Source organism: Ustilago hordei, assembly GCF_900519145.1.
Source record: "Ustilago hordei strain Uho2 genome assembly, contig: UHO2_contig_12, whole genome shotgun sequence".
NCBI lineage: Eukaryota > Fungi > Basidiomycota > Ustilaginomycetes > Ustilaginales > Ustilaginaceae > Ustilago > Ustilago hordei.
In genome coordinates, this window is record NW_024545263.1 from 155,021 (window position 1) to 179,846 (window position 24,826).

The 24,826-nt window shown below is 53.7% G+C and overlaps 12 protein-coding genes across 12 annotated transcripts; 5 read left to right on the forward strand and 7 right to left on the reverse strand.

The window, feature by feature from the left end:
• Nucleotides 1-223: 223 nt before the first annotated feature.
• On the reverse strand, nucleotides 224-1,645 carry UHO2_05104 (uncharacterized protein; the record flags this gene model as incomplete). The annotated part of the gene is made up of 1 exon (XM_041556107.1): nucleotides 224-1,645. The coding sequence occupies one exon, from the start codon at nucleotides 1,643-1,645 to the stop codon at nucleotides 224-226; it is 1,422 nt and encodes a 473-aa protein (XP_041412041.1).
• Nucleotides 1,646-2,133: 488 nt separating this feature from the next.
• On the reverse strand, nucleotides 2,134-3,477 carry UHO2_05105 (uncharacterized protein; the record flags this gene model as incomplete). The annotated part of the gene is made up of 1 exon (XM_041556108.1): nucleotides 2,134-3,477. The coding sequence occupies one exon, from the start codon at nucleotides 3,475-3,477 to the stop codon at nucleotides 2,134-2,136; it is 1,344 nt and encodes a 447-aa protein (XP_041412042.1).
• Nucleotides 3,478-4,009: 532 nt separating this feature from the next.
• On the reverse strand, nucleotides 4,010-6,282 carry UHO2_05106 (uncharacterized protein; the record flags this gene model as incomplete). The annotated part of the gene is made up of 3 exons (XM_041556109.1): nucleotides 4,010-5,769; nucleotides 5,849-5,897; nucleotides 6,031-6,282. The coding sequence occupies 3 exons, from the start codon at nucleotides 6,280-6,282 to the stop codon at nucleotides 4,010-4,012; spliced, it is 2,061 nt and encodes a 686-aa protein (XP_041412043.1).
• Nucleotides 6,283-7,905: 1,623 nt separating this feature from the next.
• Nucleotides 7,906-9,697, forward strand: UHO2_05107 (uncharacterized protein; the record flags this gene model as incomplete). Its single annotated transcript, XM_041556110.1, has 2 exons — nucleotides 7,906-9,564; nucleotides 9,659-9,697. 2 exons carry the CDS (start codon nucleotides 7,906-7,908, stop codon nucleotides 9,695-9,697), a joined length of 1,698 nt encoding a protein of 565 aa, XP_041412044.1.
• A 228-nt stretch (nucleotides 9,698-9,925) lies between these two features.
• Nucleotides 9,926-10,597, reverse strand: UHO2_05108 (uncharacterized protein; the record flags this gene model as incomplete). Its single annotated transcript, XM_041556111.1, has 1 exon — nucleotides 9,926-10,597. The coding sequence occupies one exon, from the start codon at nucleotides 10,595-10,597 to the stop codon at nucleotides 9,926-9,928; it is 672 nt and encodes a 223-aa protein (XP_041412045.1).
• Nucleotides 10,598-11,085: 488 nt separating this feature from the next.
• On the forward strand, nucleotides 11,086-11,613 carry UHO2_05109 (uncharacterized protein; the record flags this gene model as incomplete). Its single annotated transcript, XM_041556112.1, has 1 exon — nucleotides 11,086-11,613. The coding sequence occupies one exon, from the start codon at nucleotides 11,086-11,088 to the stop codon at nucleotides 11,611-11,613; it is 528 nt and encodes a 175-aa protein (XP_041412046.1).
• A 202-nt stretch (nucleotides 11,614-11,815) lies between these two features.
• UHO2_05111 (uncharacterized protein) lies at nucleotides 11,816-13,495 on the reverse strand (the record flags this gene model as incomplete). The annotated part of the gene is made up of 1 exon (XM_041556113.1): nucleotides 11,816-13,495. The coding sequence occupies one exon, from the start codon at nucleotides 13,493-13,495 to the stop codon at nucleotides 11,816-11,818; it is 1,680 nt and encodes a 559-aa protein (XP_041412047.1).
• A 1,351-nt stretch (nucleotides 13,496-14,846) lies between these two features.
• UHO2_05112 (uncharacterized protein) lies at nucleotides 14,847-19,106 on the forward strand (the record flags this gene model as incomplete). The annotated part of the gene is made up of 1 exon (XM_041556114.1): nucleotides 14,847-19,106. One exon carries the CDS (start codon nucleotides 14,847-14,849, stop codon nucleotides 19,104-19,106), a length of 4,260 nt encoding a protein of 1,419 aa, XP_041412048.1.
• Nucleotides 19,107-19,478: 372 nt separating this feature from the next.
• UHO2_05113 (uncharacterized protein) lies at nucleotides 19,479-20,075 on the forward strand (the record flags this gene model as incomplete). Its single annotated transcript, XM_041556115.1, has 1 exon — nucleotides 19,479-20,075. One exon carries the CDS (start codon nucleotides 19,479-19,481, stop codon nucleotides 20,073-20,075), a length of 597 nt encoding a protein of 198 aa, XP_041412049.1.
• A 69-nt stretch (nucleotides 20,076-20,144) lies between these two features.
• Nucleotides 20,145-21,893, reverse strand: UHO2_05114 (uncharacterized protein; the record flags this gene model as incomplete). Its single annotated transcript, XM_041556116.1, has 1 exon — nucleotides 20,145-21,893. The coding sequence occupies one exon, from the start codon at nucleotides 21,891-21,893 to the stop codon at nucleotides 20,145-20,147; it is 1,749 nt and encodes a 582-aa protein (XP_041412050.1).
• A 180-nt stretch (nucleotides 21,894-22,073) lies between these two features.
• On the forward strand, nucleotides 22,074-23,705 carry UHO2_05115 (related to RRD1 - Resistant to Rapamycin Deletion (protein phosphatase 2A regulator activity); the record flags this gene model as incomplete). Its single annotated transcript, XM_041556117.1, has 1 exon — nucleotides 22,074-23,705. The coding sequence occupies one exon, from the start codon at nucleotides 22,074-22,076 to the stop codon at nucleotides 23,703-23,705; it is 1,632 nt and encodes a 543-aa protein (XP_041412051.1).
• Nucleotides 23,706-23,883: 178 nt separating this feature from the next.
• Nucleotides 23,884-24,639, reverse strand: UHO2_05116 (uncharacterized protein; the record flags this gene model as incomplete). The annotated part of the gene is made up of 1 exon (XM_041556118.1): nucleotides 23,884-24,639. One exon carries the CDS (start codon nucleotides 24,637-24,639, stop codon nucleotides 23,884-23,886), a length of 756 nt encoding a protein of 251 aa, XP_041412052.1.
• Nucleotides 24,640-24,826: the final 187 nt, after the last annotated feature.

Below are 24,826 nucleotides of genomic sequence, written 5' to 3' on the forward strand. Positions count from 1 at the left end.
TGAGGCTCAATTCTCAGCCTCAAGCAAACGCTTTCAGCACAAACGACAAAGACAGTGAACATGATTCAAAGCAGTAAATACATTTTTGGACAAGAACGAAGAGCGGTCGGACGTGAAACAGCTTGGAGTCCCAAGTTGGGCATGATGATTGTTGGACTTGGCTGAGTATGTAAGTGTTTGATAAATTGGGCAAGATCGGCAATTTGGTTGCAGTGAGCAGGAGTTAACTGCTCTCCTCTGGAATGTTGTCTGCGGTAATGGCGGACGTTTGAGTTTCAGACACTCGCTCCTCTCCGTTCGCGATGGCAGTTATGATTGTGGTTGCAGCTGCGTTTCCCTCTCCTTCTCCAGCTTCCTCTGCCGCATCACCATCGGCGTTTTCAGTAACGGCGGCTGCAACTGCTGCTACCACTCCCTCCCCTTCCCCTTCCCCTTCCCCTTCCTCTGCTACCTTTTCTACTTTTTCTTGTGCTGTAACTTGCGTCTCCACCCCCTCCCCTTCTCCCACCGCACCCCTATTCAGCCCCTCTCCCTCTCCCTCCGCCGCTGCCTCCGCCTCCGCCGCTGCCTCCGCCTCCACCGCTGCCTCCGCCTCCACCGCTGCCTCCGCCTCCACCGCTGCCTCCGCCTCCACCGCTGCCTCCGCCTCCACCGCTGCCTCCGCCTCCACCGCCGCCTCCGCCGCCGCCTCCGCCGCCGCCAGCACCCGATTATACTCCTCTAGTTCCCCCAACTCCTCTTCCCCTCTCAACATCTCCACTCTACCCCCCATCCCACCCTCCTCATTCCTCTTAAACCTCAAGTTAGCCTCATAAAAGGCCAACAGCTTCAACGGACACCTATGATGCGCTACAACACTTTCAAACGCCAACCTATCTCCACTCTCAAAGTGTACAAACACCCGCAACTTGTTGTCGCTCATCCTTTCGACCGCTTCGATCTTTTTAATTATTGGATCCCAGTCTGGGATTCGAGCGTAACGCTTTCGAAGGCGGTCGAGTTTGATCGCGTGGAGATGTTGTTGTTCGAGTAGTTGGCGCTGGTCGTTGGTTAGGGTGAGGTCGGATCGGATACGTTGGAGTGCAGGATCACTCTCTACGTCAATCAAGGCGTCATCCGGGGTAGGGGAACGGGAATGAGACAATTCAGCTCCTTTTCGAGTGCGTTTGGGCGCATCGCCGCCGTTGACAAGACTGCTCTCCCTCCTGGTTCTCTTCCTTCGAGCAACTCCGGTAGCAGTCTTGGACGGAGTACTAGAACTTCCCACACCAACAGAAGATTGTCTTTTACCCTTCTTCCCACGCTTATTGCCCATTCTCTTAACACCCTTCTTAGGAACCTTTGCCCAATACTCCTGAATCATCTCTTGGGCTCCACCCATATCACTTTCAAACACCCAAGAATTCTCGGTATCGGGATAACCTTTCCATTTAACGAAATAGGATAGTTGACCATCGATGGTGGAATCGGAATGGGAGACGATACTCTCGATTTCATATTCTTCTTCGTTTCCATCGGAGGCTTCAGCATCCACGTCGATGGTGTTGGTGGAAGGGGGTAGAGGGGCGCTGGTGGAGTCTAACATTGTGATGTCGTCGTCGGATGACGGAGCGACGGTGCTGGGGCCTGCGACTAAGGAGGACATGAGGATGGGTTGTGAAGGGTGGATGTGTTTGTGACTCGGTTCGATGGGTTGGGTTTGGAGTCGACTGTCGGTGTTGTTTATATAGATGAGAACGCAGGCGAGAGAATGAAGGAGCAAACCTGGTGAAGAATGGAGGAAGGAAAACAAGACTCATCTCGACGGTTGCGCTCGTCTCTCTCACGACCTCGCGCTGCCCTCGTCGCGTGTGTCTGTGCGCGAAAAGGCAGAACTTTGCAGAACCTTTCCTTCTCCCCTCTCTCACTCTCTCTCTCTCACTTTTGAGGTTTGAGACGTGTCAGTCGCGTAAAGTCTAATTGCACCACACGGTCGCGATTCAGAAACTGCACCTGGCGCGATTCCTGTTGTAGCGCAGAGCAGAATGGCTCTAGCTCTGGTAGTGAGCTCCTGTAACTCAACTCAAACCTTCGAGTTCACACTCCAACAGAAGAGCTCTAAAGGTGATGCTGTAACCCTGAACAGAATGAGCATTACTGCTTCCCACCGTTCTCCTCCCTCAAGTGATCTTGCGCAATCCAACTAGCAATGATCTTGGCCATGTCCTCCGAATGCTTCAGACAAAATGCATGAGGCATCCCAATTCTACAATGTGTACTAGTAGCTCTGTTGCGGCCATAATGATATTCCATTCCCTTTGCTTCCCCGTTACCTCCTCCCGCTCTCCTTCTTTCCACCGACCCACTCTCCTCTCCCTCCGTATCGCTAGGTTCGACCACCTGCGCTTCGATAACGATCTCACCCATTGGTTTTCGAATCGCTTTTGCATTGCGTAGATCGGGTATGCTGCCCGGACTAGACCGGTGTTCCGACACGGAGAAGCTCCGGGTTCTGACATGCGACTTTCTCCTCTCCTTCCCTCCGCTGAGGTTTAAAGATGGGGGAAGATTGACACGTTGCAGTCCTAATTCAGTTTCTACTTGCGTTCGAATCCAGGAGGGTGCCCAGGAATCAGAGTCTTCAGCAGCCCAATAGCTCCTTACTCTCCCCCCGCAGGTGTCGGAGGTGAAAGTGCGAATTGCGTCTATTGTTGAAGGTTCAAGTGAAGTTACTGTGGAGAATTCCTCTTTAGCCATATTGAGTGCCTTCTGTACTGCGCCCGGCGTCGTAAGCAGCTCAGCAGTTGCCAAGCTCGCCGCTGTCGGTTGACCCGTAACCAAGCTTATTATCCATACCAGCAACCATAAGGGAAGTAGCGAGAAGAAGAGGAGAGGTAGAGGCAGAATTGCGTTCTGCGATACGGGATTAATCAATGCCCACCTCAACCTCGTAGCATTTGCCGTCCTCCCGATCCAAGCCAGTGTCGGAAACAACATATGCAATCCATCCAAACCCTCAGGCCTCGCTTTTAACACCTCCCCCCCTATCCAAGCTCCTATTGAATGACCGACCACAACCACCTTCGTCTTTCTCTCCCCACCTTCCCCACTCCCGTTGTAGTGCCGGTTGAGAGAGTCTAAAACAGCAACCTTATGTCTAACCTGATCAGCCAGCCCTACACCATACCCTTTCCTTGCTTGATCCTGATTAGCGGCGTTGCCTCCCCAAATAGGATTCGTTCCAACACGGGGTAATGGCGCATGCCCACGATGCGAGACTGCTAAGATTTCAATTCCGGATTTGATGAGGGGTGAGCTGTAGATGGAATGTAAGAAATCGATGTAGTACGAACTCAGACCGGGATTGCCAGGGATGAATAGAAGTACGATTCGAGGTGGTAGGGAGGTGGAAGAGGGCCACCAGAGCGTTTGTGCTCCTGCAAAAGAGGTTGTGAGCGGGAGGGATAGGGAGGAGGCTATCGCTGGTGATGCACGCATCTTGGACGAATCGTTGCACTAGGGTGAGTGGCGCTGTCTTGCTGCGCTCCGAGAGAATCCTGCCCCTGTTGACTGAAGCTCAAGGCTGAGCTTGTCTAAGTCTGAGTTGGAGAGCAAAGGCTTGATAAGAAGATGAAAGAGAGAAGGTTTGGAATAGACAAGTGACAGCTTCCAAGCTCTAAATTTCCGCCTCTCTGTCAGCTGCAGCTCGCGTCATCCCACCTGGTCCGTGCGCCTACTGCTCAGCGCTGGAGAGAAAAAGTCGGGGGATTTTAAAGCTCTGAGCGCCAAGAACCTTGAGAAACCGTCTAAACGGATCGTTGCTCATGCTCTCTCACCATGGATGGGTGGTAGTCTGCACATGCGAATGAGGAGGAGATGGACACGGAGCTAACACGCTGCCGACGGGTATATGTATTGCGTGAGCTACAAGGAAAGAATGGATGCGAAAGAGATGCTAAAATTGAATGCTGATGTTCCTTGCTGATTCCTCAACCCAATCTCTGAACGATATCACAGAGGAATGCTGCTGCTACACCTTGCCCTCCTTTCGAGTGCTGCTAGCACCCTTGAACAGCTTGCCAAAGACCGATTCTCTCTTTTGATGCTTGCTTTCCTTACTGCTTGCGCTGGCAGCTGCACCTCCGTCCTTTTCGCCGCGCAATCGACTAGCGGTGCGCTGCAGCATGTTCTGACTGGCAGGTGTTGTGGGCGCAGGCATGGCGACTTTGTCCGACTCACTGCGCTTGGGAGTCAAGGTAGCAGTGGTGGGGGACGACACGGAGCGTTGCTTGGGCGACGAGCTTTCAGTTGAACCTGTGCTGTTGCTGGCTCGACTTGAAGCGATGGGCTCTTCGGTGGCTTTGGTGGGTGTCGTCTCTGTTTGCTGAGGTGCCGTGCCAGTCAAAGCATCCGTGCTCAATCGGAGCTTCGTCGGCTCTTCCCCACCCACCGGCTGCTGTGCTGGCGAAAGCATTGGTGAAACCTTCTCACCGATCGGAGCAAGCGAGGAGCCTCCAACCACTGCCCCAAAAGCATTAACGCCTTCAGCACCTACCTTAGCATCAGTGCTCTCAAACGAGACCGACTTGCGATGACCAAGCGCATCCGCCGACCGACGACGTCTTCGACCGATACTGCTCTGCAAACCAGTTCCAGCAGCAGCACCCTGCTTCGAAGGCGAATCGTCATAGCTGCTGAATCCCCGCATCAAGCTGGTATCGCCCTCCTCAGTTGCAAGCACGTGTTGACCGTCAATTGAGACAAGCTTGGTCGATCGAACAGATCCGTGTGGTGAAGGAAGCGACACGACGCCGGTAAAGTTGCGAAAGGGGTCGAACTTTTCGAGGTTCGGCGTAGTGGTGCGGCTGCTGATGGTGCCAAAGTCCCAGGAGAGGTGGTGCTGTGTTGAATGGATCGAAGCCAGACGTCGGCGTTCTTGTCGATCTGCCAGAGGTGGAAGACCAGCAAGAATGGCCGAGATGAGATACTTGGGCGCCTTGGCCTGCTTGAAGAAGCCATGCGAAAGCAGTTTGTCCGCCGTCGGACGCTTTTCGGGATCTTTCTGCAGACACTGGCGAACAAAGTCATCCATGAGCTTCGAGTACTTGTGTGCTCCTCCTGTGCGGTCGAGCTGTGGCGGCTCATCTTGCATGGTGCGCATCAGAACTTTGACTGGATTGAGCTTCGAGTTGGGCGCTCGACCTTGCGACAGCTCCAAGGCAGTAATACCGAAACTCCAGATGTCGGCCTTTGTGCCGTAATGCTTGCGTTCGATGACTTCGGGAGCCATCCAGCAGGGCGTGCCGACAAAGCTCTTGCGTTTGCCCTCGCTCGAGACGGTGCCAGACGACTTGTCGGTATCGCCTACAAAGACGCCAACACCAAAGTCGCCGAGCAACACCGTACCGTCATCATCGACGAGGATATTTGCTGCCTTGAGGTCGCGATGAAGCCAGCCGTTGACGTGGAGGTAGTTGAGACCTTCGAGCGCTTGCTTGAGAACAGTGGCGATGACGGTTTCGTCGAAACCCTCCGGATGGGCGAAGTGCATGATGTCGAGCATCGATCCACTGCTCATGAGACGTGTCGCGATGTGGAGTTTGGCACCTTTGACCCAGCAACCACGCACACGAAGGACGTTGGGATGCTTGGAGAGAGACATGAGCTGCGTTTCTCGCCGTAACTCTTCCGTGTCTCGGCCGTATGCTTCGAGATCGATGACTTTGATGGCGCAAGCTTTGTCGAGTGGCTTAAAAACACCTTGATGAACGAGGGAAGATGCACCGAAGCCTGTTGAAATCAAAGGAAAGGGAAGCGAGAGTCAGTCAAGCTGTCGGACATTGCAAAGTAAGGAGGCGGCAGTACTTACCGATCACATCTCCAACGATGTAGTCGTCTCCGTTGGCCGAATACATTGGCTGAATAAGGAAGAAACAGAATAGCAGCAAACGTGTCAGCATATCCAGTTCTTGGGCAAAAAGAAGCATCCTGACTCTCCGTCCACAAGCGGAAGGCGAACAGTTGTAGCGAGTAAAGTGCAAAGATACTCACCCAGTCATCATAGACGGAACCAATGTGCATTGCGGCCCTCATCTTGGTCATTCGACCGACATCCTTGTCCTTGCTGGAGCTCTCACGCGAAATGCTGCTTCGTGGTGTGTGGTTGGGCGATGCGCCACGAGTCGAGTTGGGTGCGGATGTGTTGCTCGAGGTTGATACGGGAGCGCTGTTGGCGCCGGCGACGAAAGATAAGGCAGCATGGCTGCTAGAGCCGCTGACCTTGCGCAGGACGTCAATTGCCATTTCGGTGCGGTGCAGTGCTGAGATGTCGACCGGACTGTGAACACTACTCTGCTGTGCTGCTTGAGCTCTTAATCAATCCGAAGGTGCTAACACTGATGACGCCTAGGATGCAAGGCTGACAGCAAAGTCAACGAAGCTCTAGGTTTTCTGGCTGCGTCGGCGTGCGTGCGGTTGAGCTTAATCAAAGAGGACGCGACGATGTGATGCCTGCTGGCGACGGGAGGATCTCGTGAGGTGATGAAAAGAAGCGCCTCTCTGCTTGCTGATATCTTGGGCTCGTCTTGATTTGCGTTGTGGAGCCCCCGAAACCTTTCGAGCCTGATAAACTCTGCGCTACCTTGAACGTAAGGTCGAGCCGAAGCAAGGTTTGAATGGAGACGAACAGAGCTCGAAGGAATTGGAGTTGGGCGTTGTTATCGTCGTTGCCTGAGTCGAATGAGAGCGTTGGGCGGTGGAGGTGGTGGGCAGGAAGGAAAGACACTTCCAGTGCAAATCGAGAAGGGAAGCAAGTCTCGACGAGGCAAGCGTGTGCCTATCAGCAGCTCAGACAGTTGCAGGGCGAGGGCAGACGTCGATGTATGCTGATACTGTAGCGATTTCAGCAGCAGAGACTCAGCCAAGCAAAAGCAAAAGTACAAGCACAAGCAACAAAAGGCAACCTCGTCCGCTCTGAAAGTTGGATGAGGCGCAGTCAACCAGACCCTAACTGCTATTTATATTTTTTGTTGATTTTTTTTTATTTTTTAATTTTTTTATAGCCGATGTTCACAATTTGACCCAAGCGAGGAAAAAAGCCACGCGCTGACAGCTTGGCGAGAACACTTAGAAGAGAGAGAGAGACAAACGGCCCGGGAAGGAGGAAGCAGGAAGCAGGAAGCAGGAAGCAGGAAGCAGGAAGCAGGAAGCAGGAAGGATAGGCCGAACACAGACAGACTGCCTGACTGCCTGCCTGCCTGGCATGCGTGCGTCCGTGCGTGCGTCCGTGCGTTCGTGCGTGCGTGTGTGCCTGTGTTGCTTGATGTGACTTTGGAAAGAAACACACCTCCTCAATGTGACTGTGGTGAAGAACGGGAGAGGGAAAAATACGAATTGAATGCACCGCCAGAGAAGGACTCGACTCAAATCGGCTTGACCGAAGCTGACATAATCTCCCTTGTCGGCTCCTCGGCTTCGTCAAGAACGGTTTGCTTCCCTCCAACTCCGCCTGTCGGACGAGAGAGAACAAAGTCAGAAACGCCAAGAAATGGAAATGTCGGCAACTCTTGACAGATGCAGCTCTATATACCCCACACTATGTCTACACTTTGCGTCACTCTCGCTCCCCACACGACACCGACCTCTCTCCCCGCTCCTGCTCCAAGAGTTCGCGCAAAGTGGTGGGGTCGGCCCGCTGGCGGAAATCGACTAACAACAATGTTGTCGCTGTCCTGCACTTCTGGCTTCCGCCTGTGGGAAGCTCTGCTCGGTGTACGAGAACCGGTATGCAGCCACAAAGTCGTTGGTAATATATTGTCAAGCTATCCTTCGCAGGATCCGTCGCACCTTCCTTAGGCTCAACCCTGCATCCCACGTAACCTCACATCTGTCGACTGTTCATCACGGCCACCAACTCAGTCCTTCAGCATGACAGCAGCTTCGATTCCCGCCCGTCTCGGCGAACGACCCGTCGTGGAGAGCTCCGTTGTAGCGCAACTCGCGAAGACCGTCTTAACACCACTCTCTGGTCTTCCATTCCTTGCTCAAATTTTCATCGGCACCCTCGCCCTGCTATCAGGATGGATGCTATACAACCTCACGATATCACCACTCTCCCGTTATCCGGGCCCTCTCTCCGCCCGACTCGGCATTCCCTTCTGGCGTTTCTGGCACACGCTTCAGGGCAACTATGCACCCGCGCTCTACGCCCTCCACAAGCAACACGGTGATGTGGTGCGCATTGGGCCCACCCACCTTTCTTTCGCCGATCCAGCTGCGATGAACTCGATCTACAGCCTTTCTGATGGCACATCGAGCAAGTTCCGCAAGTCCAACTTCTACCGTTCATTCCAAGTCTTCAAGTCGCATCCATCCATTTTCAGCGAACGCGACCCTCACCGGCACAGCAAGCGCCGTCGCGCCGTCGCAAGTGCCTACAGCATGAACAGCCTGGTCAAGCTTGAAGAGTACGTCGAAGACGTCACCGAGCTGCTACTCAAGCGTCTGGATGAGCTTGTTGAAACTCAGGCCGTCAGCAATGATGGGGAAAAGACCAAGGCTATCCGATTGGATCCTTGGTTCCACTACTTTGCCATGGACGTCGTTGGCGAGCTGGCCTTCGGTCAGTCCTTTAACCTCCTGCATCGAGGCAAAGACGACGAGAGGTTCTTGACCGGTGTGCTCAACCTTTCGCAATGGGGAGCTGTCGCCGGTTGCTTGCCGCTGTTTTCGGCATGGATCTTGTGGCTGTTCCCTCGAGTCACTGGACAGCCTGGCGGAAGTGTCATTGGTGACAAGACCACTTCCAGGATTCAGACTCGCTACGCAGAAGTCCAAGACAACGACGGCATGGCATCTCGTCCGGACATGCTGACCAAGTTCATGGAAGCTCGAGACCCGGACACGAAAGAGAAGCTGTCCATGAAACAGGTACTCTTCACCGCATCTTCCGTCATGTCAGCTGGCTCGGACACCACCGCCACCTCTCTCACCATCTTCTTTGGCTATCTTCTCGACAATCCACCATGTTACACTAAATTGCGTCAAGAAATCAATGATGCTGCTGACTCTGGTCAACTTTCTTCCCCAGTTAAGTACGCCAAAGGAGCACAGCTGGAATATTTGCAAGCGTGTATCAAGGAAGCACTTCGCCTTTCTCCTCCCATCTCGATGGATCTTCCTCGTTACGTTCCTTCTGGCGGCGCCATCATCGGGCGTAATCCAAACCCTATACCAGCTGGCACGACAGTCGGCATCAGCCCATACATTCTTCATCGCAACAAGGAAGCATTCGGATCCGACGCTGAGATCTACCGTCCCGAGAGATGGCTCGAAGGTGGTGAAGACGGCAGAAAAGCAACGGAGCGCTATAACATGACTTTTGGCGGCGGATCGAGGGCTTGCATCGGCAAAAACATCAGCTTGATGGAGCTCTCAAAGATCATTCCTGAGATTTTACTCAGGTATGACATCAAGAAGCCGATTGTCGCACCCGCAGTGCAGAGGCATGGCGCGACCGCTGGCCTTGGAAAGAGCGCAAAACAGCCGTCGTTCCAGGGAAGAAGCTGCTGGTTCCTTGAAGCACATGTAAGTTCATCATGCCCATTTTTCCTTTCGTCGATTAGTATTAAGATCGGCATACTGACTCTCAATTGCCCGAGCTGCCTTCTCATCTTGAAAGAATCTTTATGTTGAGCTTGTACCACTCAACACAGTCTAATGCGTCGACTGTGCGTCGCTCTGTATGAATATCCACACGAGACCGGCTAGTTGAAATCGCAAGGATGAGGAATGTGATGCATTGCATTCAAGACAGTCAGCGGTGAATGGGGATGGGTGGTAGTTCTCATTAGCTGTTGAGACGCATGGCAAACGAATGAAATTCGAATGAAGAGATACCAAATGGGGGTGAGGAATATTCGAAGCACAAGTAGCGGACGCAAGGAGCCTACGCCCGGCCAAGGTATTCACCCAAGTTTTCGAAAATCACCCCGCCGTCTTTATCTAATGCGAAGCCGAGATGCTCGTGCGTAACTGAATCATAAGTTAGGAGGTAGTTGTTCTTGTTGAGATGATTGCGCAGATCGGTGAGCTTTGTCTGTCTCAGATGGAACTTCGTGTCGCTCAATTTTACCTTTTTCCATGTAGGTGTTTGATAACTGAAGAATAGTCGCCCTTCTCGTTTGGTGAACGGACGCCCGAACCTAAGGTACAGAGCATTCTCACCATGCTTGTTCCTGAACTCCTGCGCGTCCAGGACATGCGGATGAATCTCTTCCTGGCTTACAGGTATGTAATTGAGAGAGCCACGACCGTGATATTCCATGCCCATGTACGGGGGGAGCTTATTGGGTGTTTTAGCAGACGAGGGGCCAGCAAGCCAGATCCTCTTGTGGCTGACCAGAGCCTCCGCCACTTTCTGCACAGTATCAAATTTTGAAAAAAGCACCGGCGTGCCCTGATAATGAATACGAGTGTCGAAATGCTGATCCAAAGCACTGCTTGGCAGGGGTTGCTTGTCTAGTTTGAACCCGAACTCGGGTCTTCCGTAATATCCAAATTCCTTGAAGTCACTGTTTGAAGGACGAAGTCCAGAGCTAGAAGAAGCACCTTCATCCATCGGCGCTGCATAGCAAAGTAGGGCTGGGAGAAGCAATAGGATGAGTGCTGAGAGCAGCACCATCCATTGCTGAAAGGTTTGACGCATTGCCAGCATTACTCGAGAGGTCGAAGTGGCAAGGAGAGGTCGATGAGGGAGAGACCCGAATGAGACAGGGATACGCAGGTCTTCTTATACCTTCTGAGCCCTCCTTCCAGAAGGACAAAATTTTGCTGCTACATGGCCACGTGTGGCGATAGCTCTCTCACGTCTTTGCGTTGTGTTGTGCATCTCGGTCAGCCACTTCCTCGGAGCCTTCATTTTCCCACTTTGTCTGAAATCGAACTTCAGCAACATTGCGTCGTGGTCGGTGACACCGAGGTGCGACTTGCTCGAGTGCCACGATGAGGTTCGCCATCTGCCCACATTCAACCCCACCGGCCCACATTCAAATCCACCAAAGCTCTTTGCACCACAGCACTTTCGTACCTTCATGTCTCGGTGTCTAAATGCACCAACTCGAGTTCGCACTTGCACCATATCTCTATCCGCAGCTGGAGCCATTCTACAGTGAAGATGAAGCTGTCTCTGATGTGGGACTGGCGGAGGAAGAAGATGTCAGGCAAGGACAGGTGGCAGAGCTGCAAGTCATGGTAGCGGAGACGGAAAGGGGCAGAGGCGTAGGTACCTTCCTGGTCAAGGCAGTGCTGGCTTCACTCGAGACAGACTGGCGATACTCGATGGTGCAGGCAAGCTGCTTCCCCGAGAACGAGGCTTGTCGGAAACTGTTGGAGCGATGCGAATTCCAGAGCGTCTCGACAAGGAGTAAAGTGGTCAAGATGATCGACGGCCCCAGGAAAGGCGATTGGAGAGATCTTGTCACCTTTGAATTCAAGCTACCACCAATACCGCCGTCGAAGCGACAGCAGCAGCAACCGCCACCGCCACTTCAGCAAGAGCATCCACTTTGGACTGCACCGGTCATAAATCTGACAATCGATCCAAATGCGTTGTTCAAACGACCACGACTCGGATGACGCATAGCACACCATTGTACGCTTCACAGGATTGGAATCAGAATGAGCCGACTGGCTTCGCATGTAATTATATAGAGGCACAACTCGTAACATATCGTCCGCATGCTTGTGTACCTTACGAATGACCATATCCTTCCAAGCCGAGCTCCTCTTCCGTCCCTGCTGGTGTCCTGACGGCAATGCCGTGTCTTTCACCTTCAGCTCATGTCTTGCTCTCATCGCCTAGACCTTTCTTGCCGCTATCCATTCTCTGCTGTTCATCATCATCCGCATCCAAACCCAAGAGATCTCTTCTCCTGTCCTCTTGAATACCTCGCAACGACAAGCCACATAAGAATGCACCGGTCGACAATCTTCTCTGCATCGCACTTGTCGGTGTGGCCGTCCCTGAGTCAAGGTGTGCTGCGTCATGATCATCAGCAAGATGGTAGGTATTGTGCTGAGGCCCATCTTGAAGGTCATGTGGATGATGACCGTTGGGAAGGTGAGCTGCTTTAGCAGCATTCTTTGCGTGTGCTGCTTCGATTGCTGCTGCTGCTGCTTCATCCGCTTCTGGCTGCTCTGAGATGGACATACTGCGAAAATGTTGTGTTGGGCTGGCTGCTCTGCGTGGTGTTCGATCCCCGCTGGCAGCCGGAACAGCTGCTTTCTTGGCTTGGTCCGAGACTTGACCCTGGGAGATCTTGGGTGTGGTGTTGAGAGGTACGGATGCGTTGGCCATCTTGAGTTGGCCTGTTTCGTGATCTGCCACAGGTGCGCCCTCCTTGGGGAATGTCTTTTTGGCTTTCTCCAGCAAAGCAGCTTGTGCCGCTGCCCTGGCAGCTGGAGCAGAATGAGTCGCGGGTGTGTTGTTGTTGGAGCTGTTGGAGGCATCGCTTGCGTTGCCTCCACCAGTGCCGCGAAGGAGTTTCCACGCCTTGGTAGCGCCTTTCTTAATCTCTTGGCCCACATCGACAACGTCTTGATGACGAGGATGAAGGTTGCCGGCATTGTTGGTGTACCATGCTTGTGAACCGTGCACGTGCTGTGGTGTGCAGGATGATCGCGGTGGGGCAGCGGTACCTTGCGACTGAAGAAGATGCGATCGAGCAGCAACGCCGATGGTAATCGAGTTGGCACGTTGCAATCGTCCTGACATGGGGAGAGGAGCAAACTTGATCGCCGCTGCACTACTACTGCTTGATGTTGTCGACGCCACGGAGCCTTGCCTGGCTCTACTTGGGACCGACGACGTTGGCGGTTCCCGTTCGGACTGGTGGTTTATGCTCGGGCGGCACGCAGAGCTAGCTTCTGAGGTGTAGGATCTCGAGAAGCGGCTCGCATCACCCATTTCACTTGGAGTGCCGACACTGCTTTCCTTGTCACTTGCATAGCCTGACTCGCTGGCGCTGTGGCGTCGATCGAAGGGTGGAGGCTTGGTGAAGCCTGGTGGCAAGATGCCATCACCTGCTGCGACATCCTTGCCTCGAGGATCATATTCGAGCACCTGTCCACCTTGAAATCTTTCGGGTAGAGGGTCTGTACGTTGGAAGGACTTGCCTAGTTTCTTGCCATCTTTAGCCTTGATTTGACGACCTGGTGTTGGTGGAGGTAAGAAAGTAGCTTTGAGAGCAGCCTTAAAGCCTAATTCGCTGCCTGACCGAGATGGTTTGCGTGGAAGAGCTTCGTGAGCGTTTTCGAGGATGCTCTTGGGTTTGGGTTGACTCGAGACGTCGGAGAGGATGGCTTGGCTAACGGAAGAATGATCGACAAGCTCGTCTGGAGAAGAAGCTTCGGGTGAGGATACGAGCGAGACAAAAGAGTGGACTTGCCTGGTTGGTGAGTCGGCCAGGATAGATCGTGGCTGTTGCTGTTGCTGCGGTGATTGGGATGCGATCGACATGGCTGCAGACTGGATATCTTGACGGTGTTCAGGCTAAGCTAGGTTCCAGGCTGACGATGCCTGGATGGCTGCAAGGTGAGATGCAGAAACGGGAAGCGGTCTAGGTGTAGAAGATATGCATTGTATTTGGTGACGGCAAGAAAGGTATGGTTCAAGAACAAGTTGGAGCGAAGTAGGAGCGACAACCTGAGCAGGATGTAGGACCACAGAGAATACAAGGACATGCTCTTGCTTGCTTGCTTGCTTGCTTGCTTGCTGTTTCTGTGAGCGAGCGCGAATCGCAAGATGCCCGGCTCGTTCTTTTGCTCTATAAAAGGATAGCGCGGAGAGCACTTCATTTGAGCTCGCCCTTTGTTCGCCCGTGCTTTCCAGTACAGTACTGTACAATGTGGCCACCGAGGCCATCGAACCATCCCTTCGCCCTCGACGCTGGCAAGTTGTAGTACAATGATAATGGAAGGAGGCAGCTGGCACCTTCGGTCTTCCAGAGCAAAAGGTCCCATTTCTTTTTTCTTTTTTCTTTTTTCTTTTTTCTTTTTTCTTTTTTCTTTTTTCTTTTTTTTTTTTTTTTCCTTTTTTCTTTTTTTTTTCCTTTTTTCTTTTTTTTTTTTTTCCTTTTTTTTTTTTTTTCCTTTTTTCTTTTGGAATAACCTTTACTGGTGGCTAAAGGCACGGGCCCATGCTACGACAGCTCCACTTTTTTACCCTCTTATTTATTATTATTTTTTCCCACAGCCGGCCGCGATGCAACGGTCACCTTGTGATCTCAACAAAAAGCTGAGCCGCTGATTTACACTAAACCGCAATCATTAGCATCGGCAGCTCCCGCTTCTGCCTCCAGCATTATCGCCACCACCATCGTCGTCGACGACAGGCTCAAAACGGATCTCCATCTCAGCTTGGTCGCTGGAGCACCCTCGTCGCAAGCATTCATTTGGTTACGCTTTCGTCCCAACCTTTCGTTCACTCCCTCGAAGGTCGATTTCCGCGTTCGCATTCCCACACGTCGTCTGAGAAGCGGAGATACCTCCGATACCCTTTCTGCCTCTACGAAGCTCACAGCTATCATCACACAACAAGTGACTCGACGCGTTCTACACCCATCCGGTATCATCGGCGCTGATAGCGTCCGGTCCCTCAGCCAATCCTTCTACCTCAGCATCGGCATCTCGAATATATTGCGCATCATCCACTCCGCGTTTGCCCGCCTGAAGCATGTTCGACCTGCAATCGTGAAAGCTGATCGCTTCCTAGCCATATCTGGCAACGCCACAACTGCGACTCAGGTCGCCCAGATCTGATTTCCTCTAAACAAAGCTTAGGGGTTTGTCTTGCCCTTGTCGTCCTCGACATGCTGCGTAGCGCTGTCAGCCGCACTGCCCTCAAGGCGACCGGCCAGAGTGGCCTTGGTGGCTCCTCTAGCCATGCCGAAGGCATGCATCCCAATCTCGGACTTCACAACGCCGCAGCTAGCGGCAACATCGGTCTAGTCAAGTTCGCCCTTGAGAATGGTCAGCCCGCCAACAGCAATCTCAACGGTATTTTGCCCTTGCATGCCGCCTGCTCTGGTGGTAGCGAGCAAAGCGTTCGTATGCTCATCTTCCACGGCGCCGACGTCAACGCACCCCGTCTCAAGGCCAAAGGATCTAGCGGTGGTCCAGGTGCCGAAGGCTCAACACCACTCCACTTTGCCGCTGCCAACGGTCATCTCGACATTGTTCGCATTTTGCTCGAAGCAGGAGCGCGACCGGCTGCAGCAGACAAAGAGGCTCTCCTCCCTGAGGCTCTCGCTCTTGGCAACGGTCATACCGAATGCGCCAATCTTATCCGCTCCTGGATCTCCGCATACGGCTCCAACGGCCTCGCTGGTATGGTCGAATCGCGAGACACGGTCAGCGGAGACGTCACCTTGGGCCCAGCTGCCTACATCCGTTACGCCGCTTCAGGTAGAAGCGCCTCTCCCCTTTCGCCCATCACAGCATCCAGAAACAACCAGTCTAGCAGCAGCAGCAGCGGCAGCAACAACCTCTCGAGCTCTCACCTAGCGACTCCTTCATCAGCACTTAACAACAAGTCTTCATCCGAAACGCTTTCAGCCAGCAACGCTTCCAAACTAGCCGCCTCACGCTCCGGCTCAACATCAAAGGGTGGATCTATCTTCAAGACGAGCTCCAACCCCAATCTTCGCAACGATGCAGCTTCGTTTGCCACTCCTCCCTTGCCTCTCGCTTCGCCAGCATCACTCACGCCTTCTCAATCCATGTCATCATCGTCCGCATACCCTACAGCCATCTCTCCCGCTCTCGCCGCATTCCCTTCCGCGGGACCATCCTACGACTCTTCGGACTATGCTGCAACATCAGCAGCCTCCGCCCTTTCGGCAGCCGTTCCTGGCAACACTACAAGTGCATCAGCCACCGGTAGCGCACGCGAATCCAAGAGAAGGCCTTCTCTGCCCTCCATACTAGAGAAAGCGGCACATCCTGCTGCTTCCTTGCGAGCTGCCCTCGCTAGTGGAAGCTCGTCCAATCAGATGGGCGGTAGTATGTCACAGGCTTCGTCTAGTAGGTATCTCGATCATTCTTTTGACGGCGCTAGTACCACCAGTCCAGGAAAGAAGCACGGCAAACTTGCAGGCAAACGTAGTCTCTCCAACATTCTCAGGAAGGCAACAGGCAACACGCCCAGCAACAACCAACCCAGCACATTCAACTCCTCCATGCATGGCTCCTCCAGCTCCTTCTTTTCCGACGCATCGGCTGCCAGCAGTACCAGCATATTGAATGGCGGCACCATCAACCTCGATGCCCTTGCTAAGCCGGGTCGGACTTCCGGCAAGTCGTTCGACTATCAGCGTCCTGCAGCCTCTTCTCAGCGCGGTCTCCGACGCAACCCTGCTACTGCTAGTGAGAGCTCCAGTGAAGATCCTGATGCATGCAAGAGCACCACAGCACCTTCACATCAGACATCCTTTGTTCCACCTCCTCTTCCGATTTCACGTTCAGATGCGTTAGCCATCGATCAGCAGCGCAGACTCCGTAGCGCCTCCTCGTCTTCCTCGCTTTCGGCAGCCCGCGAGCAGTTCCTCGCGGATGGCCACGTCCAGCGAGCTCGAGCGGGTTCCAATGAGCAGGTGCGCGGGGCCTCACGGGCTCCGCACCGTGGCAATGTTTCGTTGGATCTCCTCCGGCCTACTTACTTTGGTCAGAACGAGGACCCTATCATGGGCAGGAAAAGTGTGGAAAGGTACAGGGCAGGCACCAACCAGAACAGCCGTATCGATGCGATGAAGCGTGTTGGTGCCGATCTCAGTCAAGCAACAGGCCCAGAGACGAGCAGCCAGCGGACTCGGGAGTCTGCTGCGACCTCTCACAGCACTGGAAGAGACAGGTCAGTTAGCGGATCAAGCTCTCGCAGTACTAACACAACTGATAATGACGCCAGCCATGCCGAGTCGACCATGAGCGAAGCCGCCGATGAGGACGACCCGCAGGAGTTCCTTCATCACACTGGATCTGACGCAGGTGACCGGACTCTCGATGGTGGCGAGAGGCATGACTCGCATCGACTCCCAGCTGGTCTAAGGAATATGACGGCGATCCGGAAGCAAAGCAACAAGGATGCTGGTGACTCTTCGGCTACAGAGGCAGGCGTTGCTGCAGCTAAGGACGAAAGCACGAGACTCAGTGGTGCGCTAACGAGCAGAATGACACGCGGTCGATCTGGCAGTCACGTCTCAGCCGTAAGCTCGGGCTCTCAATCTGGCAACAGTGCTCGCGGTGTAGGATCCGCTTCCATCGAAAGTGGCTCACGCAACTCGCCTCGCTTCAACGCAGGGTACCAAGCCCTTTCGATCGCGGAAGAACACGGCCTGGCTACCACTCGCCCCGGATACATGCCTGGGACTGGCAGCAGCTCGTCAGTCTCCACACGCGCTGGTCGAGCGCCATCCGTCGCAGATAGCTTAGCGAGCCATGCATCCTCATCATCGCTCCGATCCAACTACTTGAGTGCTGCTGAGCAAGCGCAAGCTATCCTCAATCATGAGACGCCTTACGCTTCTGATGGACCCGATGGAACCAGCACATCGCTCGCAGCCCAGCTCGCCGCATATGGAGAAGCATTGGCTCAGGAAAGGAAGCGTGCAGGAGATGCTAGAACAGGTCCATCGCCCAGTCTGAGTACAAGAGGCAGCAATGCAGCTCTGTGCTCCAAGCTACCTAGTGTCAGTGAAGATCAGTCGCCTTCGCGTTCTGCTGCAGCAGGAGCAGGTCACAGCTCACGCAGCTTCTCGGTCAGCGAGAATCGCGCGCCGAACTATCCAGCTACAGCGGCGCAGTCATACAATCGACGTGTGTCGAGAAGGCCGCACAGCAGCGAGGGCCGACCGTCGCAAGACGGTGCCGCCAAAAAGGGTGTGTTGGGTTCAAACAATATGACGATTGACCATTCAACTCTTTCAGCATCTGACAGGGCCAAGTTGGGTCTCGATCCTGATCCCGGCGTAGGCGACTCTGCTGGAGCCAAAGGGCAAGGGCAGGGGCAAGGGCAGGGGCAAGGGCAGGGGCAAGGGCAAGGCAGTGCTTGGGCTCAATCGCTTTTCGCTCCTGAGAATGAAAAGAACGCCTCGCCTGGCCTTGCAGGGGCCAGTGGTCTAGGATCTCCTATGTATATTCACACGGCACAGGGATGGGGAGGTGCAGGTGATCCCGAAGTGCAGAGCCATGGTCTTTCTCACGCTTCAAGCAGCCGGGCGACCGATGCTGGCTCAGAGGTTGGGCCCATGGTTCCGCCGAAAGACCATCCGCCACAACGTCGTCACAACCCAGTCACCTTCAACAGTGCAGCAGACATGCCTATCAGTCTCAGTGGTCGTGGTGTCGACCAAGAGACCGGCGAGATTGATGATGAAGACGAAGACGATCCCAAGACGCCTGTTTTAGGAGGTAATAAAGCTGTGCTTGACAAGTTCGCTACTTCTCCTCGAAGTTTGCATCGTCACAGCCCATCGATGCCGACCGAGCTCAGCTCGTACACCGCTGCTCGGCGTGAGAGATCACCAGGTCGCCCTATGGCAGATAGTGGAGCAAGTAGCACAACCAGCCTCACGCCACCCGTGCCACCGCCTCGCAAAGAATCGATCCATGTTCCTCCTCCTACCGGCGGCCTCGGCACACTGGGGCCGGACGATCCAAGCGCATCTCGCCTGAGTGGTGGCAGCAGAATGCTCACCCCAGACTTGGTTATGTGGTCCTCTTGGCGCAAAGCAGCAGGAGAGGGGGGAGACGAAGTGAGCGGAGACAGGACCACAGGCTCAACATCGTCCCGTCGATGGGATGGCTTGCGAAGGCCGAGTCTCAACATGCTTCGTAGTGCTACTTCGTCGTCGACACATTCACAAACGCCTAGTCAGCATTCGCAAGGAGGCAGTGGTACAGATGAGAATCAAGGACACAGCCGGTGGTCGACAGATGAAACGATGACTGGACAGAACGACCAGTTCAAGCATTCTTCTCAACATTCTCAGCAGCAGTCTGGTGGTAGCGGGGGTGGGGTGGGTAAGCGTAGACTTGTACGCAACTTGCTCAACAAGGCCAAGGGCACATCCTAGCTTTCGCATCAGCGTCTACTTGTAATCACATATGATACCCTTCTCTCCTGGTACGTTGCTTCCGACTGTGTCTTTTGCTTGTGTGTGAGTGCATAGCCGGGGACAAAGCCCCATAAGCTGAACAAACGTGTCGTGATCAAGTCGCAAAGATTGGATCGAACACGAGCACGGACCAGGCTGAGGGTAACATAAGCGAGCGGAAATAAGCTTCTTAGCCTCTCTTAGCATCTCTTATTTTTAGTCTGTGAGGTGCATTCTCCAAGGGATGTCAACGTGCTCCCCGACTCTCCAGCCATCCTCTCACTGCCGAACACCTCTTTCACCGCTACCACCAACATCACCATCAGAACGACAATCAACCGTATCACCAAGATGACCGACGCAGCACCAAGACGTAGCGCCCGAAACGCAGGAAATCCAGCTCCCGCTGCCCACGCCCCTAGCCCGGCTCCTGCTGCTACTAAACGCAAATCCACCTCCAACGACAAACCCGCCTCAGCTGCTGCCACTGAGAAGAAACCCAAACCCACCCCCTCTGGCGCCCTCACCATCGGCTCCCCCCTCCCCTCTCTAACCCTCAAAACCCAAGACGGAACCCCCATTAGCACCACCTCTCTCACATCAACCGTAATCTTCACCTATCCACGCGCAAACACATCAGGCTGTACAACCCAAGCCAAGCTATTTCGTGACAATCACTCCTCTTTCACTTCCTCCTCCTACGCCATCTACGGTCTATCCAACGACAGTCCCGCTTTGTTGAAGAGTTGGAAAGAGAAACAAAGCTTTCCTTACAACCTCATCTCTGATCCGAAAAGGGAGTTGATTAAGGCACTGACTGGGTCGGATGATAAGACGAGAAGAAGTCATTTTGTGATCGATGGGGAGGGGAGGTTGGCTTTTGCGGAATTGAGTGTCAAGCCGGTAGAGAGCTGGGAGAGTGTTTTAAAGTTCGTTCAGAAGAAGTAGCGGAGTACGGAGTACGATGTTCGATATACCATGAAGCATGTTGACTTGATAGAAATACATTGAAGTGTTTTACTTGATCTTGATAGCGAAGGAACCGTCTTTAAGAGATATGAGTCGGTCTGAAAGAGGTTCGTCCAGGCGTGAGAGAAGGAATGTGTGAAGGCGGCCGTTGACGATGGCTTGAGCTGAAGACGGTATTGGTTCGTGAGCGAGTGAGGGCGAGTCGCAGTTGTCTGGCGTCTCCTCCTTCGTTTTTACCCCTTCACTACCCTTAACTTGTTCCATCTCTGATCGACTAGCCGGAAGAAAGTCAGTGCAGAGCAGCAACAACTCCTCTAACCAAACTTGCTCCTCCCTTCTCTCCCCCGTTTTCCCCTCCTCCGCTGTTTCCCCTATCAAAACCTGAAGCTCAGGTGTAATGGGTAGATAGATATACGTCCTTCTAGCAACTGCCCAAGCAGCATTCCTTAGCATTGGTACAGCTTGCATCGATAGTAACTTTTGGTATTCATCGACCCCATACCCAACCTTACCGCTTAGTAGAAGTGTCAACTTGAACGGATCGACACCGCGCAATGCGGAGTAAACTTCGTCGCAAAACTTCAAATGCTCGTTCCACCCTTTCCCATCGCCATAGGTCAAGCTAAGAGTGGTTCGTAGCAACCGATATTCCCTCAACCCCTTATGTAGGGTTTCCACAGCACCATCACTGTTATCAGTAGGGGCGATGTATTGACCCAGCCTCAAAGCTCGACCCGAAAGACAAAGCGATTGAAGTAGGTAAAGGGACATCATCCTCCCCCTCCTGTCCCCACTCCCTGTTGGGATCGGTCGTAATCGGAGCCGTTGCATCAATTCTTCAACATCACCCCTCTCACCTCCTTCCTCTTCAGCTGGCGGTACTGCGAGATATAGCTCGAGCACCAACCTAGGCAAGCTAGCCACAAACTGCATCATATCTCCACATAATAAAGCTAACCCAGTCGAAAGCTCATACACCTCAACCGCAAATCCATCTTCCCGTCTACTCGCCACGCATGCTTCCCGTAGCTTTCGGACGAGTAGTAGGATTTGCTGCAGCTCTTCCTCGCCTTCTCCAAGCCCTCTTGCTTTCAGGGAGGTGGAAGGAAGGTACGTGGAGCTATCCAGTACTGTTAGTGCTGTGGCCGAAAGAAGGGGTAACGCTTTGCGAAGGCGGGCGGAGATGTATTCTCGGAACTCGACCTGTACTGAGGGAGAGGTGAGGTCCATACTCCCTTGCGAAGAGAGGTCGGAGGAGAGGGATAAGGAGGAATCTAAGCCGCGGGATGGGGATGCTAGGAGGGATAAACGGTCGAGTGTCTTGCCGCCGAGTGGTTTGGTTGTGTTTCGGACTGTGAGGCCGTCGCTTCGAGAGGCTATGGATGGTGATGTTGGCTGTTTTGATAGTTTTGGGGAGTTGCGGACTTTTGTTGATCGAGAGGGATCGCGGAGTGACGTGCTCTGGAGGGAGGATGTGAGTGAGGATACTAGGTCCGGGTTTGGTGCGGCGGAAGAAGTTGGGCTTGTGGTTGACCATCTTGAAGCCGGAGAGCCTGCATTCGTCCCGGAGGTGTTGTTCGGATTGCCCCATGGCGAAGAGTTCGGGCTTGGAGATGGCTCGGTGGTCCGCGTTCGCCAGGATGAAGTAGAAGAAGAGCCCGGTGTTGACGTTGAGCCAGAAGAAGGTGCCCAACGACTTTGCCGTGTTCCCGCATTTTGACCGCTCCCAGAGGTCTGCTGGTTAGCGCGCGACTGTGCCACCCTCGAGCTTGTCCATCTTGATGGTTGCTCCGACATGTTTCTTCCCAAGATTCCTGTTTGTGTTCGTCAAGAAGGTGTTGGTGTAAGAGTAGAAAGAAAGTGGCCGAAGCGCGAAAGCCGTTTAACCTCCACAAACCCGGAGCAGCGCTTCTGTCTTTGGACCCTGAATCTCTTCCTCACACCTTCTATTCTTCTCACCACCAAGCGCAGCACACGATGCCTCTCATCACTCCAGCTATGCGTCGTGCGCCACCTCAACCCCCCACCAGCAGCCCCGCTGTCGGCTCCTCAAGCACCGCAACTTTAGGTCCGCAATCACTCCCTCCGCTTCCTACGATACCTCTAACACCCGAGACGTTAGGCAAGATCAAGGAACCGGTAAAGAGAATCGCAAGCGAAGAAGACGTAGAGAAATGGAAGCAATCCACCTCATACTCCACCTACCTCTTATTCCTCCAGCGGGTAGCTGAGGCTTGTGTTGGCAAATATGCTCGCTTACCCCCTCCCCCCTCACCTTCCTCTACCGCCACAAACCCATTCGAGAAACTTATACAGCTGCTACACGAGCTCAACTCATGGACAGATAACATTGAGCCTCAGGCAAAACCACAACGATTCGGCAACCTAGCGTTTCGGGATTGGGGCCAACGCCTCTCAGACCGGATAGATAGACTGCATGAGGAGCTACTGCCGGAAAGATTGCATGCGTTTGTACCGGAATTGAAGGGGTATTTGGGGGATGCCTGGGGGAGTTTTACGAGGATCGATTATGGGAGTGGACATGAGTTGGCGTTTTTTGCTTGGGTTGGGTTTCTCTATAGACTTGGATTCTTTACAGAGGTGGGAAAGGGGGAGGAGGAGGGAGAGACGATAGCAGATGAAGCAGTGGAAGAAAGGATAGGACTCGAGATCTTTCCCCTCTACCTCCTCGTCGTTTGGCGATTACAGGATCGGTACGGGTTGGAACCAGCAGGATCTCACGGAGTTTGGGGTTTAGACGATTTCCAATTTCTGCCTTATGTCCTTGGTGCTGCGCAACTTCGCACTCAATCTTCACTCCGCCCCTCACAAATAGTACCGCTTTCTTCCCACCCCTCAATTCTCAACGGACAGCTTGGCAGCAAAAGGGATCCAGAGAGGCTTATTTCTGCCCCTCTTACCCTACCCACCTCTCTCCTCGTCGAAGGAGGAGAAAGAGTGGTGATACCGAATCTATACCTCACCTCACTACTCCGCATTCAGGTACTAAAAAGAGGACCATTCCACGAACACAGCCCATTGTTACACGATATCGCTACGACGGTGCCGAATTGGGTTAAGGTGTATGGCGGGATGGTGAAGATGTACTGTGCGGAATGTTTAGGGAAGAAGGTTGTTGTTCAGCATTTCTCCTTTGGAGGAACTGGCTATGTATGGGAGGATAGGCCAATAGTGGTGAATGCAGGGGTTGCGTTAGAGGTGGGTGGAGCAGGGGGAGGAGGAGGGAGGGGTATGGCATTAGGCGGAACGCGGGGAAATATGGGTAGTATGGGGATCCCAACTGCTCGAGTCACGACGACTTTGAGAGGTGGGATTGGCGGCTTGCCGGGGAGTATGTGCCCAGGGAGGATACCGGGAGGAGGAGGGGAAGGAAGGAGAGATGGTGCATTGGGTCATGCTCTGGGGTTAGGGCCAAGAGTTGGCAGAGGAGGGGGGTTGGGGACGATGCCTGCTACAAGAGCACCTGGGGTGCAGATGAGTGCCGTTCCGCCTTTGCGGACTCGGGCTCCAGCTGCATCGCCGTCTTCAGCTCAAGCGACTTCTAGCGATGAAGGCAAGGTCGACGATGAAGGGAAGCAGGATTCGTGATCTCACCGTGTACTCTGCTTCACAGTCAAGCGAGGTAATTGAGCTTGCTGAGTGTAGCAAAGTAAAATAATCTGGACGAGTAGTCGCTGCGTGCGTGACTGACAAAGCTAGAATACAAGATTGACGAAGCTTTCATGGTCTGAGCCTGAGAGAAGAGCTACAGAAAAGAGGTTGGGCATTAGAGCCCACGACGAAGCTTGACCTTGATACTGGATCTTGAACTTGAAGCTGGCACACCCGCTTCCGCCGATGCAGGATCTGCTGACTGGCGGGGAGACGGCGTCCCAGCATCTCCCCTCCTCGCCGCTGTATGTGGTTCAGGACTAGGACTCTCCGTATACTGTCTCAACCGCTCGGCTCTATCCCCCACCGAACCCGCCGCCTGCGGTGAATGGTGTCTAGGCGAATCGTACGACGAAGATGCCGCATAACCCCTCTGTGGCGGTGGTGGAGGAGGATAATCGTCATACCCCGCTCCTCCTCCTCCATACACTCCTCTCCCAACCGCACTTGCCACCGACCCTAATGCTCCTCCGGCACCGCCATACCCGGCATATTCAGCACTTACTCTCCTGGCACCCGAACTAGACCCGGGCGCAGCGGGCTGATAGACATCCCTCTCATCATAAGCCGTAGCCACGACAGCAGGTGGTGGTGGAGGTGGGTAAGTGGCAACAGAAGGCGTAGCTTGTGATTCAGCTTCGAGTCGTTCGTAGAGAATAGCGCGTTCGAGACGCATTCGTTGAATGTTGCGTTTGATGCGAAGGGTTTTGAGATGGAGTTTGTCGTTTTCTACTTCGATCTCACGCACCTTCTTTTTCAGCTCCTTGTACTTGAGACGGTATTTGGCTGCATCGCCTTGGATGGCGACGGTGGAGGAGTAGGCTTTGGATTTGGTTTTGACGGGTTGGGTTGCGGGAGTGGGGACGGACATGGTTGCTATGTATGCGCCGCTGTTGACGCGGTCGAGTGGCGAGCGTGGTTTCCGCACAGAGAGGTTCAGAGATGCCGCGCAGATAGCGTTGAACGTGAGGTGAGCCGTGTCGGCGTAGTTGTGATCGTGGTGATGGATGAGGTTGGTGAGTCGGAGTTGGAGGGAAACAAACCTTTCTTGTCAGTGC